This window comes from Peromyscus maniculatus, chromosome 14, assembly GCF_049852395.1.
Source record: "Peromyscus maniculatus bairdii isolate BWxNUB_F1_BW_parent chromosome 14, HU_Pman_BW_mat_3.1, whole genome shotgun sequence".
Classification (NCBI taxonomy): domain Eukaryota; kingdom Metazoa; phylum Chordata; class Mammalia; order Rodentia; family Cricetidae; genus Peromyscus; species Peromyscus maniculatus.
Genome location: NC_134865.1, coordinates 30,032,834 through 30,058,840, shown reverse-complemented (window position 1 = coordinate 30,058,840; position 26,007 = coordinate 30,032,834). Strand labels below are relative to the sequence as shown.

Below are 26,007 nucleotides of genomic sequence, written 5' to 3'. Positions count from 1 at the left end.
CCTTTAATCCCAGCACTCGGGAGGCAGAGCCAGGCGGATCTCTGTGAGTTCGAGGCCAGCCTGGACTACCAAGTGAGTCCCAGGAGAGGCGCAAAGCTACACAGAGAAACCCTGTCTTGAAAGACCAAAAAAAAAAAAAAAAAAAAAAAAATTGACAAGATTTGGAAAAACAAGTACTGAATTTTTGCCCCATATGTGGAAGCCCAATTTAGACTCTGTGTGTGTGTGTGTGTGTGTGTGTGTGTGTGTGTGTGTGTGTGTGTGTGTTGGTTTGAAAGAAAATGGCAAGCCAGGTGGCGGCGCACACCTTTAATCCCAGCACTCGGGAGGTAGAACCAGGCGGATCTCTCTGAGTTCAAGGCCAGCCTGGGCTACCAAGTGAGTTCAAGGAATGGCGCAAAGCTACACAGAGAAACCCTGTCTCAAAAAACCAAAAAAGAAAGAAAGAAAGAAAGAAAGAAAGAAAGAAAGAAAGAAAGAAAGAAAGAAAGAAAGAAAGAAAGAAAGAAAGGAAGGAAACGGCCTCCATAGGGAGGGAGTGGTGGCATGACTAGGAGGTGTGGCTTTGTTGGAGGAAGTATGTCACTGTGGAGGTGGGCTTTGAGGTCCCAGTGTCTTAGACTACTTCCTGTTGCCTGTGAGTCAAGATGTAAGAACTCTCAGCTCCTTCTCTAGCACTACATCTGCCTGCATGCTGCCTTGCTTCCCACCATGATGATAATGGACTAAACCTCAGAATTTTAAGTGAGACACCATAATAAAATGTTTTTCTCTATAAGAGTTGCCATGGTCAAGGTGTCTCTTCATAGCAATAGAGACCCTAATATAGGCAGTGTAGGAGGGGAGGAAGTTCTTAGAAGAAAGAGGACAGAGGGGCAAAGAGAAGGCAATGGAATCCTTGTGACTTGAAAGCAGAATGGAGCACTTTTTGAGAGGGGATCAGCATGATGGGGACAGAGGAGATGGGGATCAGCCGTAAGGGAGAGGTGACTTGGAACAAAGTTTAACAGTATAATGATGCTTATGTATGAAAATTCCATAATGAAACAGTTTGTTTACATACTAACTTAAATATTAAAAAAACCCCTAGATGTTAAGCCATTTTCTATTCAACCCTTGTATTACATCAGTTCCTCCACTTTGATATCAATGCAAGGAAGGCCCCAGAACTGGGAACAACGGACACAGGCCTGCAGTTCTTTAGAAAGGAATCTTTGTCCTAGTTGGTGAATTTCAGCTTGTATCCTTCCCATACCTGGCTCTCCTGATTCCCACAGTGTGAACACTCTGCCTACACTTCTGTGGCTATTTTCTCAATGTTTCTTCACTAATACAATCTATTTTCTCAAAAAAGATGTATGGGTTTAATTCATTCCTTGGCAACTTTATACATGTAACAGTGCTTTCTGGCCGGGCGGTGGTGGCGCACGCCTTTAATCCCAGCACTCGGGAGGCAGAGGCAGGCGGATCTCTGTGAGTTCGAGGTCAGCCTGGGCTACCAAGTGAGTTCCAGGAAAGGCGCAAAGCTACACAGAGAAACCCTGTCTCGAAAAACCAAAAAAAAAAAAAAAAAAAAAAAAACAGTGCTTTCTGTTGACCTGCATCCCCACCCTCTCTCATTCCTTTCCACTTCTGACACCATTCCCTCCAATTCCTATGGTGGTTTGAAAGAAAATGGTCCCCACAGGGAGTGGCATTATTAGGAGGTGTGGCTTTGTCGGAGGAAGTGTATCACTGTGGGAGTGGCCTTTGAGATCTCCTCTGCTCAAGTTACACCCAGCACACAGTTCGCTTCCTGTTGTTTGTGGATCAAGATATATAGAACACTCAGCTCCTTCTCCAGCACCATGTCTGCCTGCACACTGTCATGTCCTACCATGATAACAGACTAAACCTCTGAATCTGTAAACCACCCCAATTAAATGTTTCCTTTATAACATTTGGGTGGCGGTGGTGGCACACATCTTTAATCGCAGCACTTGGGAGGCAGAGGCAGGCAGATCTCTGTGAGTTCAAGGCCAGCCTCGTCTACTGAGTGAGTTCTAAGACAGTCAAAGCTACACAGAGAAATTGTGTCTCAACAAAACAAAACAAACAAAAAAGAGTTCAGACAGAGATCTAGAGAGGTAGAGAAGCACTAATATTTTCCTACAAAGCACCTATACAAGCGTCACTGAAAAGAATCAGATAGGAGGATTTCTCAACAGTTGGAGGTTTAGAGCACACTAATACAATAGAAATAACAAAATACACAAAACAATTATGTCTTACTCTTGATATAATTAGAAAAGGAAGTACTCTTCACAAATTCATTTTCTAGATCATTGGAATTTAAGTCTGGTATGCAATGGCTTAATTGTACACAGGATGGTTTTGGAGATTGCCTTCCATTCTTTTCTTTGTGTTCCAAATACAAGATGCAACTTGACTTGCTTACAATGCAGAGTTCTGGCTAGAAACAATTACTACTGTACTGTACTGTAACACAAATTTATTTGCTTTCAGGATCTTCTTGCCTCTACAAATGATGAAGCTGTTGAGTTTACCGTATTTGCATTTCCTCTCTTCTACAGCCATCTATGTTCACCCCTAGTCACAGAGCTTCTTTCCACTGTTAGTGGGTTTACTTCTGCATCCAACACCCAGCTACACCTGATTTCCACTTATTCTAGTTTGTTAGACCCTTGGCTTATCGTCTGAGCCTGGAACTAAACTACCGGAGTTTCCAAGATGAGCTGAAAAAACAGAGGCCATCAAGTACTAAGAACATAACTCAGTCAAATATGTTGGCATCCAAGAATGAGCAACACCTGCTGTCTGCCTTTGATGTGGTATGATAGTTATTGCCTTGATGGTAGCCGTGGGGGGGGGGCAGGGGTAGCAGGTGGCAACTGAGGTTCGAGGTGTCAAGTCCACCAAGAGGAAACTCTCTGATGGATCAATCTCATTTAGGCAAGGCCACGAGATGACAGACCCTGAAATGTCTTCTGGGGTGCTTTCACATGTTGCTGCTACAATCTTTTCTCTGGTATCTGATATGATGTATAAGGATGTGGGGAGTCACCTACTGCCTATATTGTAGTGTGTTTATCTCCTGAAAACATGCAGATCTACTTGAATTTTTATCTGTAGATTGTCAGGAAGATGATTCCTCCTTAAGTTGTATAATTTTGATGAATAAAAACGAATACAAGGATATGCTACACAGTCAGGGCCCATGAGTTCCCCCAAGGAGCTACTTCTGACCACAGCTCAAATTAATGATCACTGGGAGCCAGAATGGCTCAAATTCCTTTAATCTTAATGCTGAGATTTGCAGTCACAGGTTTCTTGTGCACCATTAGGTGGTACTAAGCTTCAAAAAATAGCTTTAGATTAGACCATGGTCTTGATAATGGTCTTTAAGATAAACATTCCCAGAAAATCAATCTTTAGTTAAAAAGGACATACTGAACTGTCTGGCTAGGTCATAAATACAAAATAGACCAATTACTGCTAGCTGGCAAATGATTAATTCCTTGCACCAATTCCTGACCTCAATTTGCAAATATAATTCTGATTAGTCAGGGTTACAGAAAATAATTTGACCCCATAACCCCCAAATAGAGCTACAGGTATTTCTTGATATTCAGGAGTTACACACAGAGCAGAAAGTACATTTTGAGACTTAAAGTGTCGTGGAAAGTGCTGGCTGAGCTGATACTTAAAGATATATTGTGGTGGTATTGTGTTCCCCCAAAATACTGTGCACGCTAATAAACTTATCTGGGGTCAGAGAACAGGACAGCCACAATATTAAACATAGAGGATAGGCAGTGGCAGCACATGCCTTTAATCCTAGCATTTTAGAGGCAGAAATTTGTCTGGATCTCTGTGAGTTCAAGGCCACAAGGATACAGCCAAGCATGGCGACACATGATTTTAATCCCAGAAAGCGAGCCTTTAATCCCAGGGAGTGATGGCAGAAAGCAGAAAGATACATAAGGTGTGAAGAACAGAAACTAGAAGCATTTGGCTGGTTAAGCTTTTAGGTTTTGAGCAGCACAGTTCAGCTGAGAGCCATTCGGATATGAGGACACAGAGGCTTCCAGTCTGAGGAAACAAGATCAGCTGAGAAGTTGGCCAGGTGAGGTAGCTGTGGCTTGTTCTGTTTCTCTGATCTTCCAGCGTTCACCCCAATACCTGGCTCCAGGTTTGTTTTTATTAAAAACTTGTAAGATTCCTGCTACAATATATGGTATCTGAGTCTGAACTAGAGAATCTATGACACCCTAGCATCTTTTTCTCCAAAACCCAGTGCTCACCAGGCAACTCTGAAATCTACAAGAATTTGGAATTTATGACTTCTAATTACAAAGTGTTAGTTCAAAATGTTTACATAGCCATGGGTTAGTTTGATTTGCCTTTCCCTTGCCTGGGATATGGTTTTTTTTTTTTTTTTTTTTTTTTTAAATCTATAATCATTTACTTGAGAAATGGTATGTGACCTTCTGCCTGAAAGAGTTTGTTGGAATATATAAGCTGTAAAAAGACAGGAAAGATCAGAGCAACATGAGAGACAGCATGAGAGAGAACAGCATGATGAGAACAACATGAGAAAATCAAGACAGAATCCATGAGGAAAATGCGCGAGTGTCCTCATTTTCCCTAACCCCTCAGATAGAAAAGTGCTGGTTTACACCAATGCCGTGGATTCCTCTCAAACCCTGTGCTGCCTTGGAGGCTGGCTTTCCCAGGAAGTGTTACTGCCTCCTGGTGAGAATGCCTTCTCCCTTATGGGTTCTCTGAGATTTCCATCTACTGAGGTTATCAAGTGCCAGAGAGATGATTTTGCCAGAGAAATAAACTCTGTATGTTTATTTAAAATATGATTATCTGTTGTATGGACAATGGGAGGGAGGGAGGGAGACAGACGCTGTAAAAATATAAAGAGTGTGCCACATCAGAAGCGAAACCATGAAAACTTGTATGTAATAAATCCCAAGGAGCATATGATTGGCTCCAAGTTTTCTTTTTCTTTCTTTCTGTTTTTAGTTTTGAGGTGGGTGGGTGGGGGTTGAGACAGGGTTTCTCTGTGTAGCCCTGGCTGCCCTGAAACTCTCTCTGTAGACCAGGTTGGCCTCACAATCAGAGATTGGCCTGCCTCTGCCTCCTGAGTGCTGGAATTAAAGTCATGTGCCACCACAGCCCGGCTGGCTTCTAGTTCTCTACTGAATAAAATGCATAATTTTTAGCACTGCTCCATTGCACCTGATTCTAATTTAGGATCTTCACAGCTTTCTATTATGTTGTTTCTTCATGTAACTCTGTTACAGGTCAAGCAAGAAAACAATTTGTATAGCATTGCAACTAGCAGGTATCAAGGACTCATTTTGATTTCTTTAACCAGCCAAGGGCCTGGGAAACAGCTTCATCTTTTGCAGAGTAGGAGTTTTCTGCCCTCTGCCTCAACCCCTCAAACCTTAGTCCAAATGCTACCTCTCTATGGTGAGTGGAATGGAAAGCCAACAGTGACTTAGGAGTTCTGTATTCTCTCAATTCTCTGACTAACTAGTGCACAACACTACCTTGGACATAATTCCTTCCTAAGGCTCAGTTTCTGCTGATGTCTAATTTCCCATGAAAACATCTTGCCAATAATTAAAGTTGCCATCCTAGACCATCGTGTGGCACTTTCTTTTGCCAGTTAAATTGGCCAGGCATGTACATTGCTTCTTCCGGAAGCTGTACTAACAATCAATACTAATGGAAAATGAGCAGCAACTATATACATACTACAAATTTGCATGCTCTGCTGAAGATCAAAATGGGCTTCTCAAAGGATTAATGACCCTGTGGATCCCTTACTGAAACAGGGCTCCTATTTACTGTGGATAGTTTGTGTGTAAAAGGATGTTCTCAGAAAAATCCCACATCTGTGGGAAGGTGTCTACACTGTGATTGTGCAGAGCTAGAACGCTTCAGTGATAATGCTTGCCAAACACACATAAGGTTTTGGGTTTCATTTCTAGCACCATGATGTGAAGAACCCAGGAAAACCCAGCACCTGTGTTTACAGATTCCACAAGGCTGATTGATTAGAACTCCTGGCTGTAGCAGCCTGGAACACCTTGAGTCAAATGGTTGGTGCTATTTTTGGCCTCACAAGAGCTATTTATTGCCTATTTCTGTGTCTGATCTAATGCCACTGTGACTACAAGGTAAGACCCTTTGGGATATATTAACAGACTCCTAGCTGCCATCAACCCCAAAGCTAAGAATGCTGCCAGACAGCCCCTGACACTGACGGAAGACAGCGCTTCCCCGGCTTTGCTGCCGCCTGTCTACCAGTTTCCACTAATGCATTTGAAAACTGCCTTGATTTATGACTTTCTTTTGTTCCATAACTATAAAATGCTCACGAGCCTATCTGCACATGGAATGTCTGTGTTCCAGGGCCACAGTCACTCAGATTTGACTCTTTAGGTATGTACTTAAAATTACCAGTTAAATTTTGACTATAACATACATAATTTTAATAAGTATGAATCTTTTTTTTTTTTTTTTTTCCGAGACAGGGTTTCTCTGTGTAGCTTTGTGCCTTTCCTGGAACTCACTTGGTAGCCCAGGCTGGCCTCGAACTCACAGAGATCCGCCTGCCTCTGCCTCCCGAGTGCTGGGATTAAAGGCGTGCACCACCACTGCCCGGCTAAGTATGAATCTTAAATGCATAAAAATATACTCCTAAGATGGCTTTTTGAGCAAAACAGGGGGTACAAGTCAAGATGAGGAAATGAAGCAGAGTGGTAGCTATCAATTCTAATCATTAAGCAAGACAAATTTACTTTCACAGCAGAGTTATTTATTATTCATTTTCATTAATTGAATTTGTTTTATTTTTTAAATTATTAAAGTGAGTTGGGACTGTAGCTTAGTGACAGAGTGCTTTCCTAGTATCTAAAAGGCCCTGGGTTCGATCACAGCACTAGATAAAAAAGTCCTGAATAATCGTATCAAGGTTTGTCTGCACCTACTCTACAAGGCTTTACTCTTGGGAGTGCTAAACTGAAAGGAAATTCTCCGTATTTCTTAAGATAGAAACACCAAATAAGATAAATTCTCTTGGTCAAATAGTAGCTATATGTAAAATAAAACATATGAATATTTAAATCACAATGCTATTTTGTCTATAACGGTTTTATCTATTGTCATCAATTTAGTAAATTAAGAAGACATGGAGATCTGACACGCTGCATGAATTAGTAGGTGGGAATCTATTTAGTAGAAGCAGCTTTCCCTTAACTTATTTACTATTTTACCTCCTCTCCCGGGTTTTATTATGAAATTGCTCTTTTCAACAGAGAAGTTAGAAGAATAGTACAGTGAACTTCCTATCCCTAATGTCTGTCAGCTGTGAACATCTGCCATCTGCCCTCCCCCAATTCTACACACAAATTACATCCTTATGCATTGCTTATTTTCTAGCTGAATTATTTAAAAATAACTTGCAGATATCATGGCACTTACCTTGTATATGATTCAAAGTGCTTTCTGTTAAAAGTAAGGTCATTCTCTTAATCACAACCATAACACTATCACTATTACTCCTAAGAAAATACAGAGACTTTAAGTAGCAGCTATGTAGACTTCTTCAATTGCCCCAATAATTTATTTGAACATTCTTCACTAAAGCTAAACCACCCTAGGTTGTAGACATCCTGCCTCGAAATCTGAAACCAAAAAATAATTCAACAGCGACTTGGTTCTGTTATGTGGAAAAGCGAAAATTTCTGAGGTCAATAACATTAGAGTAAATGGATGGCGGCCAGGAAAGCCTTGATACTGTAAATATCTCAAAATGTTTTCCACCAGACAGGCTCATGAAGGGCTGAACTGTTCTCATTCATCCATGCAGACCTAGATGTAGTATGTATGCACCTAGATGGAGTATGAATGTCTGTTGAGTGCAGTTAGCCTCAGCTTGCTCAGATGCTTTAGTGAGGAAGAGTCAAGGTAGAAGAGACCCGTGGTCTCTGTGCCCTAACATCTACACTCTTATTGCTGTTTACTTTGAATGCAAAACAATAACAACAACAATATCATTATCAAGTCAAACCAACCCCACCCTAAGCCCCACAAGGACTGAAACCAAACAACCAAAACCCAAACTAAGCTTTAACCTCTGTGCTTCTTCCATAACATACATGCTGCCTGGTATTGACGTGGCACATTGGTCAGCCTGAGCTGCCCAGAAACAGCCTGGGCTACTTGGGCTATCAAGAAAGTACATTTTCTCCCTTACTTTTCTTTTCATTCTTTGCATTTCTCTTTGCACATCTTAGCAGCTAGCATATGTTTAGAGTCATTTATGAACAAAAAGATAAAGATGTGCAAATCAAAGCTCATTAGCTTTGTGGTTCTATTTTTCTAAGAAATTTCATGCTGGGCTATACATTAGGCTTTATTTGTGGGGTTTCAGAGAGGAGAGATGGAGTGAATGTCACAGATGTTACATGTTTGAGTTTCTCAAAGCAGTTGGTATAATGAGAGGAGTTTTCATTATAAAATTGGCTTGCATGGGAACCATAGTGGTAAGAATACAAGGTCAGCGTGTGCATCAGGCAATGAGTCATAGTAACAAGCTGTGCGTCTGTCTCAGAGGGACAGAGCTGGAAGGGGTCAGTTCAGAGTCTTCCATCTTTATTCACAAGCAGGACGCATAGGAAACCTCAATAAAGCTGCAGGTGCAGAGTCACAGGAGAGTGACACAGAGGTAGAAACGGAAAACGGGAACCTGGATGAAAAGGTTAAGAAATAAAAACAGTAAGTGTAGGAGAGAAGCATTTGGAAAACATTTTAGCGGGGGGGGGGGACCCCCAACAACCCTAATGTTTAAAATGATGAATCTAAAAGAAATGGCTATATTAATAAAACAAACTCAAAACAAGGACAGTCCAGAAGAGTCTGCTAGGATGTCTTGGTCAGGGAACCCTGGGCAATTCTCTAGCACAGACCATCTTCCTAGCACAATTATGGCAATGGTCCTCAGGGTCCACAGGTCGGCAACAGAACCTCCTGTTCCTCTAGGTTACCATTCCCAGAGCCATGGATCGTCTCTGAGCTGTTTGGTCCTTTAATGACTATAGCTATTCTAATAAGTGTTTGGGGCTAATGTAAGACAAGGAAGCACAGTTTTGAGAAAAAGAGAAGAAAAGGTGGATAAATGGGCATAATCCACTGAAAATAAAAGTGAAAAGAGCATACACCCTCCCTCATAGGTAACCCACATTTGGTTCTCAGCTTTCTTAGAAAAGGAAAACAGACCAGGTAGGGGGTTTGTACAGTGGAGAATTTGACTGGTCATTGTCCCTGTCCTTGAGAGGGAATTTATAAACACTTTGAATTTTCCTGGACTGTGTTACTCTGTTACCCAGTGGACCCTCTTATTATAGTTGACTACTTATGCTACACAGATGACTCAGGATGATGGATGGTCAGCTAAGCTGAAAGACCAGCCAGGTGATTAGTAGGTTGGGCTCTGAGCCACATGACCCCTGGGTGTGGTCAATAATTTAATCAACCATTGAAGATGTCTCAGTAAAAGCTTGGAAACCAATCCTGGAGGAAGATTTCCTGGTCAGAGACAGCCAGTATTCGAACACACAGATGTGCTGGGAGAGTAATACCCCCAAGGGATAGTGAGAGCTCTGAACAGGGAATCTCCTAGACTTTGCCCTTGGAGTCTGCTTGGCCTGTTCTGCTTTTTATTCTACTGCTGTAACGACAAGAATCCTAAAACAGTGTTTGCTGGGGATGTCTTTCTGTATGCTGTGAAATGTGTTGCTCTGATTGATTGATAAATAAAACGCTGATTGGCCAGTAGCCAGGCAGGAAGTATAGGGTAGGCGGGATAAGCAGAGAGGAGAATTCTGGGAAGTAGAAGGCAGAGTCAGAAGATGCTGCCAGCGGCCACCCTGATGAAAAGTAAGATATAAAGATACCCGTAAGCCACGAGCCACGTGGCAAATTATAGATTTATAGAAATGGGTTAATTTAAGATATAAGAACTAGATAACAAGAAGCCTGCCACAGCCATACAGTTTATAAGTAATATATGTCTCTCTGTGTTTACTTGAGTCTGAGCAGCTGCAGGAGCCAAGTGGACACAGGAAAACTCCAGCTACTGGGCTCTGGGAATTGCTAAAGCAAATCATTGACTCTGAAAGTCCGGGTACCTCTGAATTGTAGCTAGTTTATCAGAGCATAGGCAGCTGGTATCAGAAGGGGAGGACTGTCCCTAACCTACGAATCTGACCTAACCTGGGGAAGCTGGTGTGGGAAGTTATTGTAGATATATAATGATCACACAAAAGAACACTATGGAGCACACTGGCTAAGCTGCTGCACCCCAAACTCTGGCATGCCAGACAACCACTGATGACTACTCTAACACACTTGTAAGCCAGTCTAAAAAAGCCCCTTCTATGTACAATCACTCCATTGGTTGTGTTCCTCTAGAGAACTTGGACTTACTCTCTGACTAGCTTCTTCTTTGGATCTGCACTTCCTATGAAGGCTTTCCTGTCAAGAGAAGCTTACCTTTCATACCCTCTATGCTTTTCTCTTACTAAATTGTACTTTGTTTTGGGGGTGCAGACTCAGCGACGAGTCTAGAGATGGGTAATGCAACACTGAGGATTAGATTATAGGTTTCAAAGGCTCACTTGTTACAGGGCTGGTACCCAGGCTGTTACTGTTAAAGTTGGTGTAAACTACATGGTAGCACCTAGAAGGAGGTTTTCAGGTCACTGGAGGCATGGTCTAGAAGGAAACGTTGGGGCCCTAGTCTCTCCTACTCCTCAGGCAACACTGGGAACTGAACCAGAGTCTCATCATGATAGACAAGCACTCTTGTCCTTTTTGTTCTCTGAAGTGTTTTTGCTTTGTCACATCCTCCTAAACAAGAGCAAGGAGGAAGAGGGATAGCGATTTACTAAAGGAGTATGCTAAACACAATAATTTCTAAGTCCCATCACGCGTACCCTCTCAGTACCAACTACTGGCCTTCAGAATTGTACTTTACATACCACACTCACAATTTCAAACATGGGTCACATTTTCAGTAAGATGCCTGGCTTGGATTGGATGGTATCACAATCCAATTGATTGAAAAGTACCTGGTAGGGAGTGGCATACTTTGCTAGCACACAGAGTGCTGCAAAGACAAACTTCTGGCAAAGTGCAATGGAGGCAATTAAATTAGATATTTATTGATAAGATGGTTAAAAAGCAAATAAAAATAGTAACCAATAATAATAGTTCTAGAATCTATTTTTGACAAGTTGGTGGGGTCAGCTGTCTCTTCAATAGAGGGAGTTTGGCAAGACTAGAGTCATGGTGTGTTTCAGCTCACATTCCTGAAGAGATGATGCTGCGCCATTCACATCAGCTTTGAGAAGACACCACTCAAGCTGGGTGTGGGCCAGGAGAAGATACTGGAAAGAGCCTTGACTCTCCTCCTCTTGAGTCCCTGACTTGGCCAGGGTTATTCTCAACCAGCTGCCATTGTCTCTCCATTCCACCACCAAAAGGGAGACTACCAAAGAATTCTGCCTACCTCCTCATATAAAAATTCTGCCTATCTCCTCAAATAAACTGAGGGAAGTGGTGACTTTTCTATTGCCCTTCCAGACTTAGCTCTATGTTCATTTACCTGAATCTACGCTAGGACCAAAAAAACCCAAATGCATCTCTAATGCCCACAGCAGCGAAAAGGGCTCCTCAAGCTATACTTTATTACCTTATTCACTTAGCAGAACAATACAAGTGTTTGTGTATCTCTCTGTATGTTTCAACTCTCTGAAAGGAAAAAAAGCATCTACCTTACCCAAAGAGGCACTAAAGTCATGGCTACCGATCAGCCATGGAGGGTAGTGCCTGATCAACCAGTCATGGAGGGCAGTACATCACCAATCAGTCATGGAGAGCAGTGCCTGATCAATCAGTCATGGAGGGCAGTGCCTGATCAACCAGTCATGGAGGGCAGTGCATCACCAACCAGTCAGGGTGGGCAGAGCCTGATCAATCAGTCATGGAGGGCAGTGCCTGATCAATCAGTCAGGGTGGGCAGTGCCTGATCAATCAGTCATGGAGGGCAGTGCCTGATCAATCAGTCAGGGTGGGCAGAGCCTGATCAATCAGTCATGGAGGGCAGTGCCTGATCAATCAATCAGGGTGGGAAGAGCCCAATCAATCAGTCAGGGTGGGCAGTGCATCACTAATCAGTCAGGGTGGGCAGTGCCTGATCAATCAGTCATGGAGGGCAGTGCCTGATCAACCAGTCATTGAAGGCAGTGCCTGATCAATCAGTCATGGGGGGCAGTGCATCACCAATCAGTCAGGGTGGGCAGAGCCTGATCAATCAGTCAGGGTGGGTAGTTCTTCACTAATCAGTCAGGGTGGGCAGTGTATCACCAATCAGTCAGGGTGGGCAGTACCTGATCAATCAAGTCATGGAGGGCAGTACCTGATCAATCAGTCATGGAGGGCAGTGCCTGATCAGTCAGTCATGGAGGGCAGTGCATCACCAATCAGTCATGGAGAGCAGTGCCTGATCAATCAGTTATGGAGGGCAATACCTTATCAATCAGTGAGAGTGGGCAGTGCCTGATCAATCAGTCATGGAGAGCAGTGCCTGATCAATCAGTCATGGAGGGCAGTGCATCACCAATCAGTCATGGAGAGCAGTGCCTGATCAATCAGTCATGGAGGGCAGTGCCTGATCAATCAGTCATGGAGGGCAGTGCCTGATCAATCAGTCAGGGTGGGCAGTGCCTGATCAATCAGTCATGGAGAGCAGTGCCTGATCAATCAGTCATGGAGGGCAGTGCATCACCAGTCTGGATGGGCAGTGCCTGATCAATCAGCCAGGGTGGATAGTTCTTCACTAATCAGTCAGGGTGGGCAGTGCTTCACCAATAAGTCAGGGTGAGCAGTGCTTTACTTCTGCTAGGATAAGGAAAACCTGAAGAGAATGTCTTTAAATTAGAGGAACAACAACAACCACCAAAAACTACCAGCACTCATACTGAGAGGCCATGGTAGCACCAGGCTGGGCTTTTCCTGGCCCCAGTCTCTACTAGGCCAGAGTTTCAGTTTAGGTTTCTGATAAGGCAGGTGAGGGAGATACTGCATAAAAGTCAGGGTTCAGCATTTATAGACCCAGCCAATAAGAAACATTAGTGTGGCTGCTTCTCACTTGGCCAATCATGTTTAGTATGACCTAATCTCCTCCTGGTTGTCTATAAAAGGAGCCTGTGAGCTTCTCTGGGGGTTGTCGCCATTTTGTTGTGTGGCCGACCCCTGCATGCAGGAATTCTTCTTTTGGGAAATAAACACTCTTGCTTTTGCATACATGAGTGGTAGTCTTTTGTGGAGTGATCTGCAGACCCTAACATTTGGGGGCTTGTCTGGGATAACCCCTTCCCCCAGACCTGACACATTGTGAAGTTGGTTAAGGAACTGGACACTAAATGAGAGCTCTCTGTCTTTGTTCATCTCTGTTATATGTGACTTTGTAAGGCTTGAGCTGATCCTGGAGGCCCGGATGAGCCATCCAGGTGAACATGAAGTGGCACCAGCACCAGGTGAGTCAGGAGACATCTCGGACCCACCAGAGGGGAATTGGGTCCCATTGGAAATCAAGGTGGGAAAGATCAGGTCACTCCTGCCAGACGCAGCTCCCTTATAGAGAGGCCGTCTGCCAGGTGCGCCGTACAGGTACACTGTCTGGTGTATTGTGTTATCCTTCTGTGTTTTTTTGTCTTGTAATTACTTTTATTCTTCTAGAAGAGATGGGGCAGACAACCTTGACCCCTTTGAGCCTTTAAGCCAGAACTTATCCTTCCCAGTCACAATCCTTGTGTGTAACACCCAGTATGCAGGAATCAGAAAAGCACAATAAATTTCACTAATTGAAGTCAATGGACCATGAATCAGTTTTGTGCAGAGATGCTTGGCACAAAGCTACTCTCAGAGTGGAGCTTACCTGTAGCTTATCTAAATTTGGTAGACAGCTGCAATCCCATTCCCACAAATGAATTCCTTTCAAGTGTCAAAGGTGCTAAATGGTATTAGAAAAGGATGATCTGTAAGAATTTGATGACCTGGGCCAGGTGATGGTGGTGTACACCTTTAATCACAGCATTCAGGAGGCAGAGGCAGGTGGATCTTTGTGAGTTCAAGACCAGCCTGGTCTACAGAGTGAGATCCAGGACAGACTTCAAAGCTACACAGAGAAATACTGTCTCAAAAAACAAACAAACAAACAAAAAACAAAAAACAAAAATAAAACAAAACAAAAAAAAAGAATTTGATGACCTGAGTAGCATTTCTCACAAAAGATATTTAATGTATGTAGAGCACAGCAGAGACGGGAGTGACTATAAAGATTACCAATGGCATTATGTTTCCGTAATAATAATAAAACCTTCTCATCATTTTGTGACAAAAGTGGAAAGTCAAAATCAAAGCATCTCAATAAAGAAACAAAGACTGTCCATGTCAGTGAGCAAAACAAGTCAAAGAGAAAATGCAGAGAGAGTCTCTCCTTTTCTCCCACCCACCCCTCACATTTTGCAGGGCTGGGGATTAAGCCCAAGTTTTCACACATGCTAGACAAGCACTGTAACTCTGAGATATGCCCACACTCCTTGGAGGGAAACTTACTGGATGATGTTTCACTCCCCCAAATCCACGAGATTTCGTCTGACTAATATTTCACCTTCTTAAAAGACATCAGTACCTCCCACCCTTCCCGAAGCTGCAGTGAGTGTCAATAACCATCTGCTTGCGACAAGGGACGGCGAGTCTCATGAGGCAGCTTTGAAGAGGGAGGAAGGCACAGCAGACAGAATGTCCTTCTTTGAAACTGGACTAGATCCAGGGTGGTGCGCGCCTATAATCACAGTACAGGACAGGTGAGCGAAGGTAACCTGTGAGCGCAATGTAGTCCACAGCAAGATATCTCACCCCTGCCAGCCAAGCTAAGAACTAAAATATAAAAAGTATTAACCATTCACAGAAAACAGATTGTCATCATAAAAAGGTAGATGTGTAGGATAATATGAAAATAGAAGAGTTAAAGATATGAAAGTTAAAAAAGCCAGTTCCCTGTCTTTAATAAACATAAAAACTAATCTAGCTTAGGTAAAAACAGAGAGAATTTAAAAACTGAATAGGCAGCATCGATTGACTGTAAAGTCCATCTCTCTGACCACAGGGGAAAGAGAGTGACCAGAATGGTGTGTCTCAGGACAGTGCTAGCTGCTGAGACCGGACTGGCTGAGTCAGCACCAGGTCAGCCACAGCCTCATGTTTTTCTAGTGGATAGAGAAACTCTGAAAACAGAGTCTTCAAATTTTAAAAGAAAATAGAAGAAGCTTAGGTCCAACAGAATAAAATTCCTACATACTGCTGATCCAAGATAATAATAAGTCAGATTCTCTTTTAAAAATTTCCAATGATAACACATTTTTTATTTCCTTGCATATGTATTTATGTTCTTTTCTAACAAACCCAATTTAAAAACAAGCCATTTGCTTAGGAAGGGAGACCAGACTTGATGAGGATGCTTGGGGTTAGAAACAGTTCAAGTTGCTTCCTTTCCTATAGGTTCACTAAAAGGCATGACTGCAACCATCTCCTAACCTCTGACCTTGTCTGTCCATCCAAAGCAACAATAACATCGCCTTCCTAAGTCCACACAAAGAATGTACATGTGAAAATGACTTGGAAATTTTAGGCATCAGAGAAACAAGTTAAAAATGGTAAACTTTAGGATGCAGTTAAGATTTTCAGGCTCTGAACTCATAATCAATCCCAAGGTTAAAATCATTCAAAGGCCATTCATGCTACCTCGATCTCTGCTGGACTGTTAAACTAACCATGTTCTATTCACCAGGAAATGCCATTCTATGCTTATTTAGGGAAGATTTATTTTAGATGAAGTACTAGAACTTATAATGTTCTACAAAGTCAGGCATCGTATGAGAAAGCTATAGAAGTGTATTTATATTTTAATTTGAGACTGATCTATAAAATATTATCTTCTACTAAAAGTCTGTAAAATCTATATAGGAAAGTGGCATGGGAAAGACAAGTCTGCTCAGTGGGAGACATGTAATTTCATTTTGTTGCTTTATTGTGGAGTGAGGTGAGACATATGAAATCCGATTAAAAACAAAGCACACTTTCTCTCTAGAGGATCAAATTGCTATGCAGGTTAAAATTTTCATAAATTATTTATAGTTGTCATGAATGTTGTCACAAGCCCAGCATCTCTGGGCTGGGGAGATGGCTCAGTCATTAAGACAAGGCTCACAATCAAAGGTATACGAAGATTCTTTCTCTACAGTTCATGGGCATCCCCTCCTCCCAGTGGAGTGAGCTATGTCCTCCTACTGAGTGCTTATGAATCCCATATATTTTCTCCTGGAGACAAAGAGAAAGGAGATTTGTTTTTTACCTTTAAGTGAAGAAAATATAATTCACTGATTAAGTATGTCTGCCTTGGCTCTTTTCTATTTTCTTTAAATTCAGGCACATTTGACTATATGGCTTTATACAGAACTAACAAGCTAACACCTTTAGGCTTAGAGAACATGAAAAAGTGACTGACAGTACTAACCCTTCAGAAGTATCTGATTTATCAAGGAAGTATGCATGCTCGTGCTTGCGGGGGGAGTGGGGGAGAGGGAGAGGGAGAGAAACAGGGAGATAGAGATAGATAGATTTTGGTTTTTCAAGACAGGGTTTGTGTAGCCCTGGATATCCTAGAACTCACTCTGTAGACAATGCTGGTCTCGCACTCAGAGATCTGCCTGCCTCTGCCTCCCAAATGCTGGAATTAAAGGCGTGTGCTACCTCACCCAGCTACAAGAAGGCAGATTTTTAAGCAACTAACTGCAATTGAAAAGCCAAATAAAATAGTGAGTGTGTTATTAGAGGTTAGAGGAGGTCATCAATTCTGACAGGTGGCATCAGGGAAAATATTCGTAAAGTATGCATTCAAGTCATGCCATCCAAGATCCATATTTAAGAGGTAGCGAGGTGGGCTGCTGTTCCTGGTTGGTGAAGTAAGAGTCCTGAAAGATCAATATACCTTAGTAAAAGTGAGACAGACCTGTACGATTTCACTTGAGCAACATTCCCACATGGCGGGACTGCTGCTGCTGCTTCCATACTCTGCTGTGCCGGGAGACAGAAGGAGGCCTGGCAGAGGACAAATCTGTGGTGGTTAAATGATCTAGAAAGAAAGAGGAAAAAGGGCACTGGAAATTCAGTCTGAGCCCCAAAGTTCCAGAATACATATTTGATGAAGAACACTGTCAAGATTGAAGAAGAGGGTGGAGTGACATGTTTAATTTTACTAATATGTCTGGACACAATCTTGGTTGGTGTGGAAGTTGGGCTCTAGACAAGGCAAAGAAAAAGGACTGTAAGGAAGGATATGGGATTTATGTGCAACTCACAGGACTTGACAGGTAAGTATGGTGGTGAAGAAACAAATGAGTTAAGACCATTCTAGACATTTCCAAGCTGAGGACCAGAAGAATGGTGGTTTAACTATGTAAGAAAAGGTAAACAGTAAGCTTTGGTTCAGGGAAAGGAAATTCTGTTTTCACATATATCAAACTTAAGATGCTGATAATAATCAACATAGAAACATCTGATAGAGCTGGGTTCAGGAGTGAACAGGATGAACTGGTGGTTATTCACTCTGCCTACTGTCCATCAGCACCACAGCCAGGCCTTCAGCATGGTAGAGATCATCATGGAGGTGCATACACTGAATGGGGAGGGGGTGGGGGGTGAGAACTATTCAAAATGAAAGAGGTAAAACAATTTTCAGAGGACATCAACTCGGACAGATGAGAGACAGAATAATGAAAGAAGAAGGAGAAGAAGAAGAAGAAGAAGAAGAAGAAGAAGAAGAAGAAGAAGAAGAAGAAGAAGAAGAAGAAGAAGAAGAAGAAGAAGAAAGCCTTTTACCAGGAAGCTAAGGGAGGTGTGTAGGCTATTCAGACTCTCTGGAACCTTTCCCAGCTTGGTAGTTCCTTCAGAATACAGGTAAAAACAATTTCAAAGAAGTGTCAAGTAGGAATCAAACTCTTACACACAGACATCTGGGAGCTTGCAAATCTCACAAATGACAAGATATCGGGTGGGGAGAGGTTTCGAATGAAGTATAAAAGGATCAATTGCCCCAACCTTAAATACACTGCCATCGAGACTTTAACTCACTCAGAGTCTATAAATGAGAAAGTACTCATATTTCATCAAGCAGAGCAAGGGCTGTGGAAAGACATTTAAACACAAGATTAGTTCTTTTCTTGAAAGAGACCAGAAGGTGACATTGAACGGTGGTTACCACTCAGGGAGCTAATACGGGTTTACATGGGATCCCAGCTTGCAGTACATAGCAAGACTCCATCTTAAGCTGAATTTACTCCCACGGACCAGACTCCACGTGCCGTACGGCAAAGCGCATTGGTGGGCTTAGAGTACATTTTTTGGAAACTGCACTGAAGCTTTGACTAATAAAGGGGACTTAGCTGATAAAATAGAAATGATAGCAACATGAGGGAAAAGCAAGGACGCTGTGGCAGAGTGAGGGCCTGACTCTGAGGCTATCAGTCTCTCAGGGGTCCCACCACCCCCAGACAGGGTTCTCTCTGTAGCTTTGGCTGTCCTGGAAATCACTATGTAGACCAGGATGTCCTTGAACTCACAGATCCTCCTGCCTCTGTCTCCTGAGCAGTGGGATTAAAGGTCTGGACCACCATTGGCCCAGGATGTTCTTATGTACCAAGGGCATAAATGCTATTAAGAATTGCAGTGTATGATGAAAACATGCCTTTCTTTTTATTGTTTGGGCAATTATTTAGTATTATTTTTAAAATCTATTAATTTTTCAGAAATTAATAGTGTATTATATTTTGCTGAATATTGTCTCCTATGACTTCTTTAGACTTTTCCCCCAGAAATGTGTGCTACTGATTGAAACATCTTTTTATATACATGAGATATCTTGTGATCATTGCCAACTCTCTAAGAAGGACCAGTCATACTAACTTAGAGCTTCCACACAATGAAGCAAAAAATGGGGTGATTGCAAATTCAACCTCTTTTCCTGCTTCTTGGCCAGTTTCTCTTACTTTGTACTGATGCTCTGAACATGATTTTCTTTGGATGGACATTGTAAATCTTTGCATTTGCAATCTACAATTCAGTACTTCTCCTTATGCAGTACTATCACACCAGGAACATCCCAGACAGTGATTCCCAAAGCCCAGAGTAACAACAGTACAAGGCCTGTGGGATGCTGAGCAAAGGACTACGTCGGAAGGCAAGGCTGAAAGCAAGAGCTCCATTTTCCATCCATTCTGCGAATCTGAGCAACTTCATCTTTCCTCACCGCCAGGATGACCTCACAGTGCTGTCAGACCTACTGAAAGGCTTGGCACTGGCTGGCGCTCAGGAATTTTTAGCATCTTTCTGTATCTCCAAGTTGGTTTGCTCTTTCCTAGAATTTGACAGCTTTAAAACACCTTTCACACAGCTACCTTCACTGTCTTCTTTCTATGACACTGATAGGTAAGAAGTACACATAAATGGATCTTTACCATCATGCAGCCAATGTTCCTGGCACCAAAGTCTCTACAGTTTAGCACCATCTACCTTTATCAGTTTGCCTCACACTGCTTCCAGTTCAGAAAAATCCAGTCATTCTGCTTGATGTCTTTACCACTTGCCATCTTCCTACATCCTAATGCTTAAGATGCTGTATTGTTACGGTTATTCTTGTTATGGCTAGTACTTTCCAAGTGCTTCCACATGCCAACTATTATTCTAAGCATACTGCATGCATTGCTTTACTTAATCTTCAAAACTCTGTAAGCCATTCTATGTTATCTGTTACTATGAACATATATGTGGCTTCTCATCTGTACACTCTCATGATATGAGCCATACCTTTGGACTCTTTGCATAATTACTGTGTAAAGCAGGGATTCTACACGTGACAGTAGGGCACACTGTCATTTGTATTTTGTCCTTTTAAGCTGCTGTGATGCTTACTTTCTTCAAACCCCTCACTCTTTCAGACTGTAAAGTAATGTAAAAGAGTTCATCTATAGTTTGTGGATATTTTTCGGGGCCTGAGTTTACCTGTAAACATATAGTAAAGGTTCTTCCCTCTGAGGGGCAGCAATGGCTTAAGTGGCTGGGGCTGGGTTTGAATTTATATATAGAAACATAAAAGCTTGATCATTCTTGACTAAGGCCACAGTAAGCAAAAAGCAAGAAAACACAGATATTAACAATTATGAAAGTCATTCAACAAGACAGTAAGTTAACCCTTGCTTGGCAATGTACCTAAGACACTGTTATGGGAGATGAAGGAAACTTAGGAAGTCCTGTTTCTTTACTGGGTTTACTGTACAGGAGAAACATTTTTCTTATATGTATACCCAAATCCAACAATATCATCGTTCTTTTACTATTAAAAATAATTATTAGAGATGTTTACAAATAAAATATGTTTCAGGTTTTTTTCTCCAATGCTATAACTAGGTATTATAGGGTGTATTTTCATTCTAGGATTCTCAAGACTGTAGTATAGATAACCAAATTCACAACCTCCTCATAATGTATTTAATCAGATCTAAAGATAAAAGAAAGACTTACAAGAAGTTGCTAAAGGAAAAGTAAGCCAATTGCAAATAACAGTCAAGATCAAGTCATAAATAGGAAACAGTGTTTTTAAATAAAATTAACATCTTATAATGCATGACTAACTTATGAAAATTAAATTTTTATGCTTTTTATGTGCTACTGTCTTTCTAAGGAATAAAGATGCTGAGGTTTTCAGATTTGCTTGCTTATGGATAAAACAAAATAAGTGAGACTATTATGTTGACTGAGTCATGTACTTAATTCATAACAGAGAATAAAGGAATGCTACTACATAGCACATTCCAGTGAAAAGAAGAAAGGGAAAAGGTTAATCAACCTGATTTGGATTAGCTGAGGGCACTGCTCCCTGATTGTTGAACCTCAGTGTGCGTTCAACATCTAGAATTACACGAAGGTATACAGACTCTTTTTTTTACGTTGGGGATAACTCAGGAAACAAAGTCAGGGTCCTCTCTGCATTTCTAATGAATACTTTAGCCTTCAGTCAAGTGAATATTATTTTCTGTTTTAAGACATGTATGTATAGTATTTTATTTTGTGTATTTTTGAAATTTTCCTTAAGTAAAAGTGGAAAAAGAGAACAAGAATGATTTTTGTATGTACTTCTAACACACTATTCATACTTAAAAATTCTTACCAGTCTCTGTTTTTGAAGCTCCTCTCTGAGGATTCTATCTTCTGGTAACACATCACACAACAAAAAATAGTTGTCTTGTTCTTCTGTTGAGAGATTAGGACAATAAGTGAGAAAACAGATTTTTTTCGGGAGTATTGACTTCTTCACAGCAGTAGAGACGGCTCAGTCAGAGAAGAAGTGCTTGTTGTACAAGCATGAGGACCCTGGTTTGCAGCCTCCGAACTCACGTCAAAGCCTGGGCTGCTGGACCCCTAGGGCTGGGCCAGCTACTTATGCCTAATGATGGGCTACAGGCTCAGGGAGAGACTCTGCCTCAAAAAATAAGGCAAAGAGGAGTAGAGGCCAGCATTGCCTGTAGCTTACACTGTGTGTATGTGTGTGGGGTGTGTGTGAGGGTGTGGGGTGTGGGATGTGTGTGGGTGTGGGATGTATGTGGTGTGTGTGTGTGTGTGTGTGTGTGTGTGTGTGTGTGGGATGTGTGTGGGTGTGGGGTGTGTGTGGGGGTGGGTGGGTGTGCATGTCCATTAATATCTGGTATAGAGTTCTGATGCCGATTTATTTAAGTGAAGTAAAATAAAAACATCAGTTTAATTTTAGCTATCATGCGAGTGAGAGCAAGTGTAATTTAAGAGAGTGAGATTACTTGTGTGAATTTTTGATTTACGTCAATAGTCAAGACATGCACTTACCAAATGGAGCTGTGGAATTGATTCTTATCACACTGCAAAAATCTGTGATTGGCTGTTCAGTGAACCTTTTCCTCCAATATAAAATGTACCTAAGAAATGATATTCGAAAGGATGATGAGACTTAATATAAAGCTCTTCAAATGATAGGATGATACAAGAATGTCTAATTACCCCCCACTAAAAAGCAGATGTTGACTGAAACTGCTCGAGAATATGTGAAGAGAAAGGCACTGAGGCGTTGCAGATGTGAGATATATATTTAATAAATCGAGCCACCCTACAAAGGCAAGGGAATGGTTAAACTTTACAACTCTGAAATTGAATAAACAGCTATGTAAGAAAGCTAAAATGAGTTTCTTTTGTTTGTTTGTTTGAGACAGGCTCTCATATAGCCCAGGATAGCCTTGAACATGCTATGTTGTTTAGGCTAGCCTTGAATCCCTGATCTTTGGGTCTTTACCTTCTAAATTCTTGGATTACAGGCAAGTGCTACCACACACGGTTAAGGTGAATTATTTTATTGTCATAATGAAGTTTTTTAAAATAACTTTATAATTTACATGTATTCAAAATGTAAGAATTAGGAGGTTAGACCAGTTTAGCACACCGTTTTAGGGTCCTGGTTTGAGTCCCACGACAGACCTGGTGGCTCACAAGTATCTGTAACTCCAGTCATGGGTTCTGATGCTTTGTCCTGGCCTCTGTAGGCACCAGCCATGCTTGTGGTACACTGACACACATGTAGGTAAAACATCCATACATATAAAATAGAAATAAATAAATCTAAAAAGAATGAGAGAATCAAATAGGCTTGTGACACCAAGGAGATGAAGAGAGGATTGAGTGGTCATCTTTAGCAGTGAAAAAACAGCACACAGCCAACATCTGCATATTAGACAGAACGTCCAATGCCACACTGTGCCTAAAATACATGGAACGTAACCTTTGCAGAAACAGCTGAGCTAAGTAGCATATGGTCTAAATGAAAAGCAAATTAGAACCCAGCCCTGTACATAAACTGAAATACAAAGTAAAATGACATGATTCGGTCAAGCTGCTCCTCCTTCAATGTATTTATTGTAACAAGATGAATTATAGTGCTACCTCATAGACCAAAGGGCACCACCAGGAGAATGTGGTGTTCTTCATGAGGCGGAAGGAAATGGGAAGGTCAACCCTTAGTTGACAGCTTATTGGAATACACAAATTACAGATAAGAAAAGTAAGTTACACCAAAGAACCAAAGCTTCATTAAAAAAAGGATGAAATTTGCTGAAATACTGGAAGAACATAGAAAGGGTAGGGATTTGGACATTTAAAATGGCTTGATATAGCATCTAGCAGTGGTCTGCCAGAGTCAATGGTGCAAGAATGTGGGAGAGTCCTTGGAGACTTCTCTCTCTGTGTGTGGGGTGTCTCTAGCCAACAACTCCCCATATCTGGGGTCCTTTTACTCTTCTTTAGCATATTTGTCACCATCATGGTGTTCTGGAGACAGGGGATTATGTACACAAACTTGAACACAAACAAGTACCTAACACATCAGACACACCCACCCACAGGGAAGAGGCTGGGGGAATGTTCTGCTTAGCCCATCTTGGCAAAGTGGTGACATGGATAAAGGAATATGGGAGAACCTATGTTAGAGATGTCAAAAATAGGGCAAAATTTTTTTTGTCCAAACTGAAATATATCGATATTTGTGCTCCTGAATATTCAAATCCATATATGGCAGGACCAGGTGCCTGAGATAACTGACTTTTCAAGAGAGAGCCACAAATCACCATACAACTGAAATGCATAAGTGCATGCTCCATATCACATTGTGGCACAGTATAAAAATACAACTTTAATTGCTACATATATTTTAGTTCAAGCTTACATCTGAGTTTAGAAATATCATAAACACATAATAGTATCTTTGTAATTTTTAACTAGAACTAAGGGGTATACACTTATATATTTTCTTGTTGTTATTACAGGTACTCAGAAAAATTGTATTCAATTGACAAGCAGCTTAAGGACAGCAAGTCATCAAGACACACTTCTCATGGCCCTGGCCCCAATTAGAACATTTTTTTCAGAGTTATATAAGTATATAGTACTTCTTGTCTTCATTTTTCCTACCTCTCTAGTTTATTCAAAGTTACAGTTATAGCTATTGAGATGAGAGTCATGATAGCATTTCAACACTTTATTAAAAAGCTATAAAAGTAATTGGTAAGTAATTAACAAATACTTTTGTTTAAAGGAATTTCAAATCATATTCCATGGAACTCTTTCTCACATATAAGTGATAGGAAATACTTTTCTATATGCTGTCAATATGTGTTGCTCTGATTGGTTGATAAATAAAGCTGTTTGGCCGATGGCAAGGCAGCTTGGAGGCAGATGGGAAATTCAGAGAAGAAATGTGCAGGGGGTGGGGGAGATACACACACACACACACACACACACACACACACACACACACACACACACGCCAGCAAGCCGCCCAAGGAGCAATATATAATGGGACGCAGGTAAAGCCCCAGAACATGTGGCAATACACAGATTAATAGTTATGGGTTAATTTAAGATATAAGAACTAGCTAGCAAAAGGCTTGAGCCATGGTCATGCAGTTATAATTAATATAAGCCTCTGTGTGTTTACTTGGGGGATGCAAGTGGGAGAGATTAGTCCCGACCACCAGCAGGCCGGGACACAGAAAATCTTCCCACTACATATAAGAAAATCTTCATAGCAGCATCTTGCCTGCTGTGGCCTACATTGTAGTTTGTACACATACTGATAAAGGTATGAAGGGCTGAAATATGGTTGCTATCCAAGTAGCATGGAATGAATGGAATGTAGAAAATTACAGAGTTAACATTTATCTTCTGGTACAATTTTATCTACCAAAGAAAGCCAGAAAACTGCTTACTCTAAATAACCGTTAAGTGTCTTCAAAGGTGAGATTTTTCCTCTTCCCTAGGAAGTTTTATACATACTTTGTTTCATTCAAGAATGTCAAATATGTTTAATATGAAAATTTATGGCTTACTTCTTATAACACAGGAGGTAAGGCTGGAGTGGTAGTGTAGCTCTGTAACCCTAGCACTTAAAAGCCTAAGGTAGAGGAATGTGAGCTTGAGGTAGCCTGGCCTACACAGCAAGACCCCCATTGAAAAAAAAATAAGTAAAGTAAGTCCATCCCATTTCTATTATTTAAAACCTTTATGACTTGTGCTTAGAAGGATCAGATTTTCTCTGATGGAGTGAATCCATCCATGTTAACCGAAGCTCTTCACTGCTGTCCCCCAGAACCCTCTATAACTTCTTCTGTGACGGTTGGAGTAAGTGACACTGTGTTGAGAAGACTCTAACTTAACTGATCACAGTCAATGACTGTTTGGGAGAAGAACTTCTAGTTCCATTAAATTATATGAGGTTATTCACAGAAGACTGGATATATTAAAAATGTTCTTTAAAGAAACAAGAGTTTACTCAGATACATTCTTGGTTATTCCAAATTAATCTCATTTTTACTTCCTGAGAGTAAAAATTTCATTTAATTGGGGTGTTGTTGGTTGTTTTACTTTTCTCTTTGGCTATTTGTTCTTTACACTTTGGGGGACCCCCCACTCAGCTCCCAAATAACCACAAACAGAGTCTTAGTCTTTCTTATGAATTCCCAGTCTTAGCTTAGCTTGTTTCTAGCCAGCTTTTCTAACTTAAATTATCTTGTCTACCTTTTGCCTCTGGGCTTTTCCTTTTCTATTCGTGTATATCTTTCTTTACTTCTTAGTCCGTGGCTTGCTGTGTAGCCAAGTGGCTGGTCCCTGGAGTCCTCCTCTCCTTGTTATCTTGCTCCTAGATCTTCCTCTCCTCAATTTTCTCCTTCTATTTATTCTCTCTGCCTGCCAGGCCCTCCTATCCTTTCTCCTGCTTTGCTATTGGCTGTT

The 26,007-nt window shown here is 41.4% G+C and overlaps 1 protein-coding gene across 2 annotated transcripts in view; it reads right to left on the bottom strand.

Moving 5' to 3' along the window:
* The window catches only part of Znf277 (zinc finger protein 277), a 131,798-nt gene that overhangs the window by 25,236 nt on the left and 80,555 nt on the right, over nucleotides 1–26,007 (bottom strand). For both annotated transcript variants that reach the window (XM_042260682.2, XM_042260683.2), the window contains exons 3-4: nucleotides 22,063–22,151; nucleotides 21,374–21,456 (exon numbers count right to left, since the gene is read on the bottom strand). In XM_042260682.2, coding sequence (XP_042116616.2) covers nucleotides 21,374–21,456; nucleotides 22,063–22,151 — 172 coding nt within the window. The remainder of the gene's footprint in view (nucleotides 1–21,373; nucleotides 21,457–22,062; nucleotides 22,152–26,007) is intronic.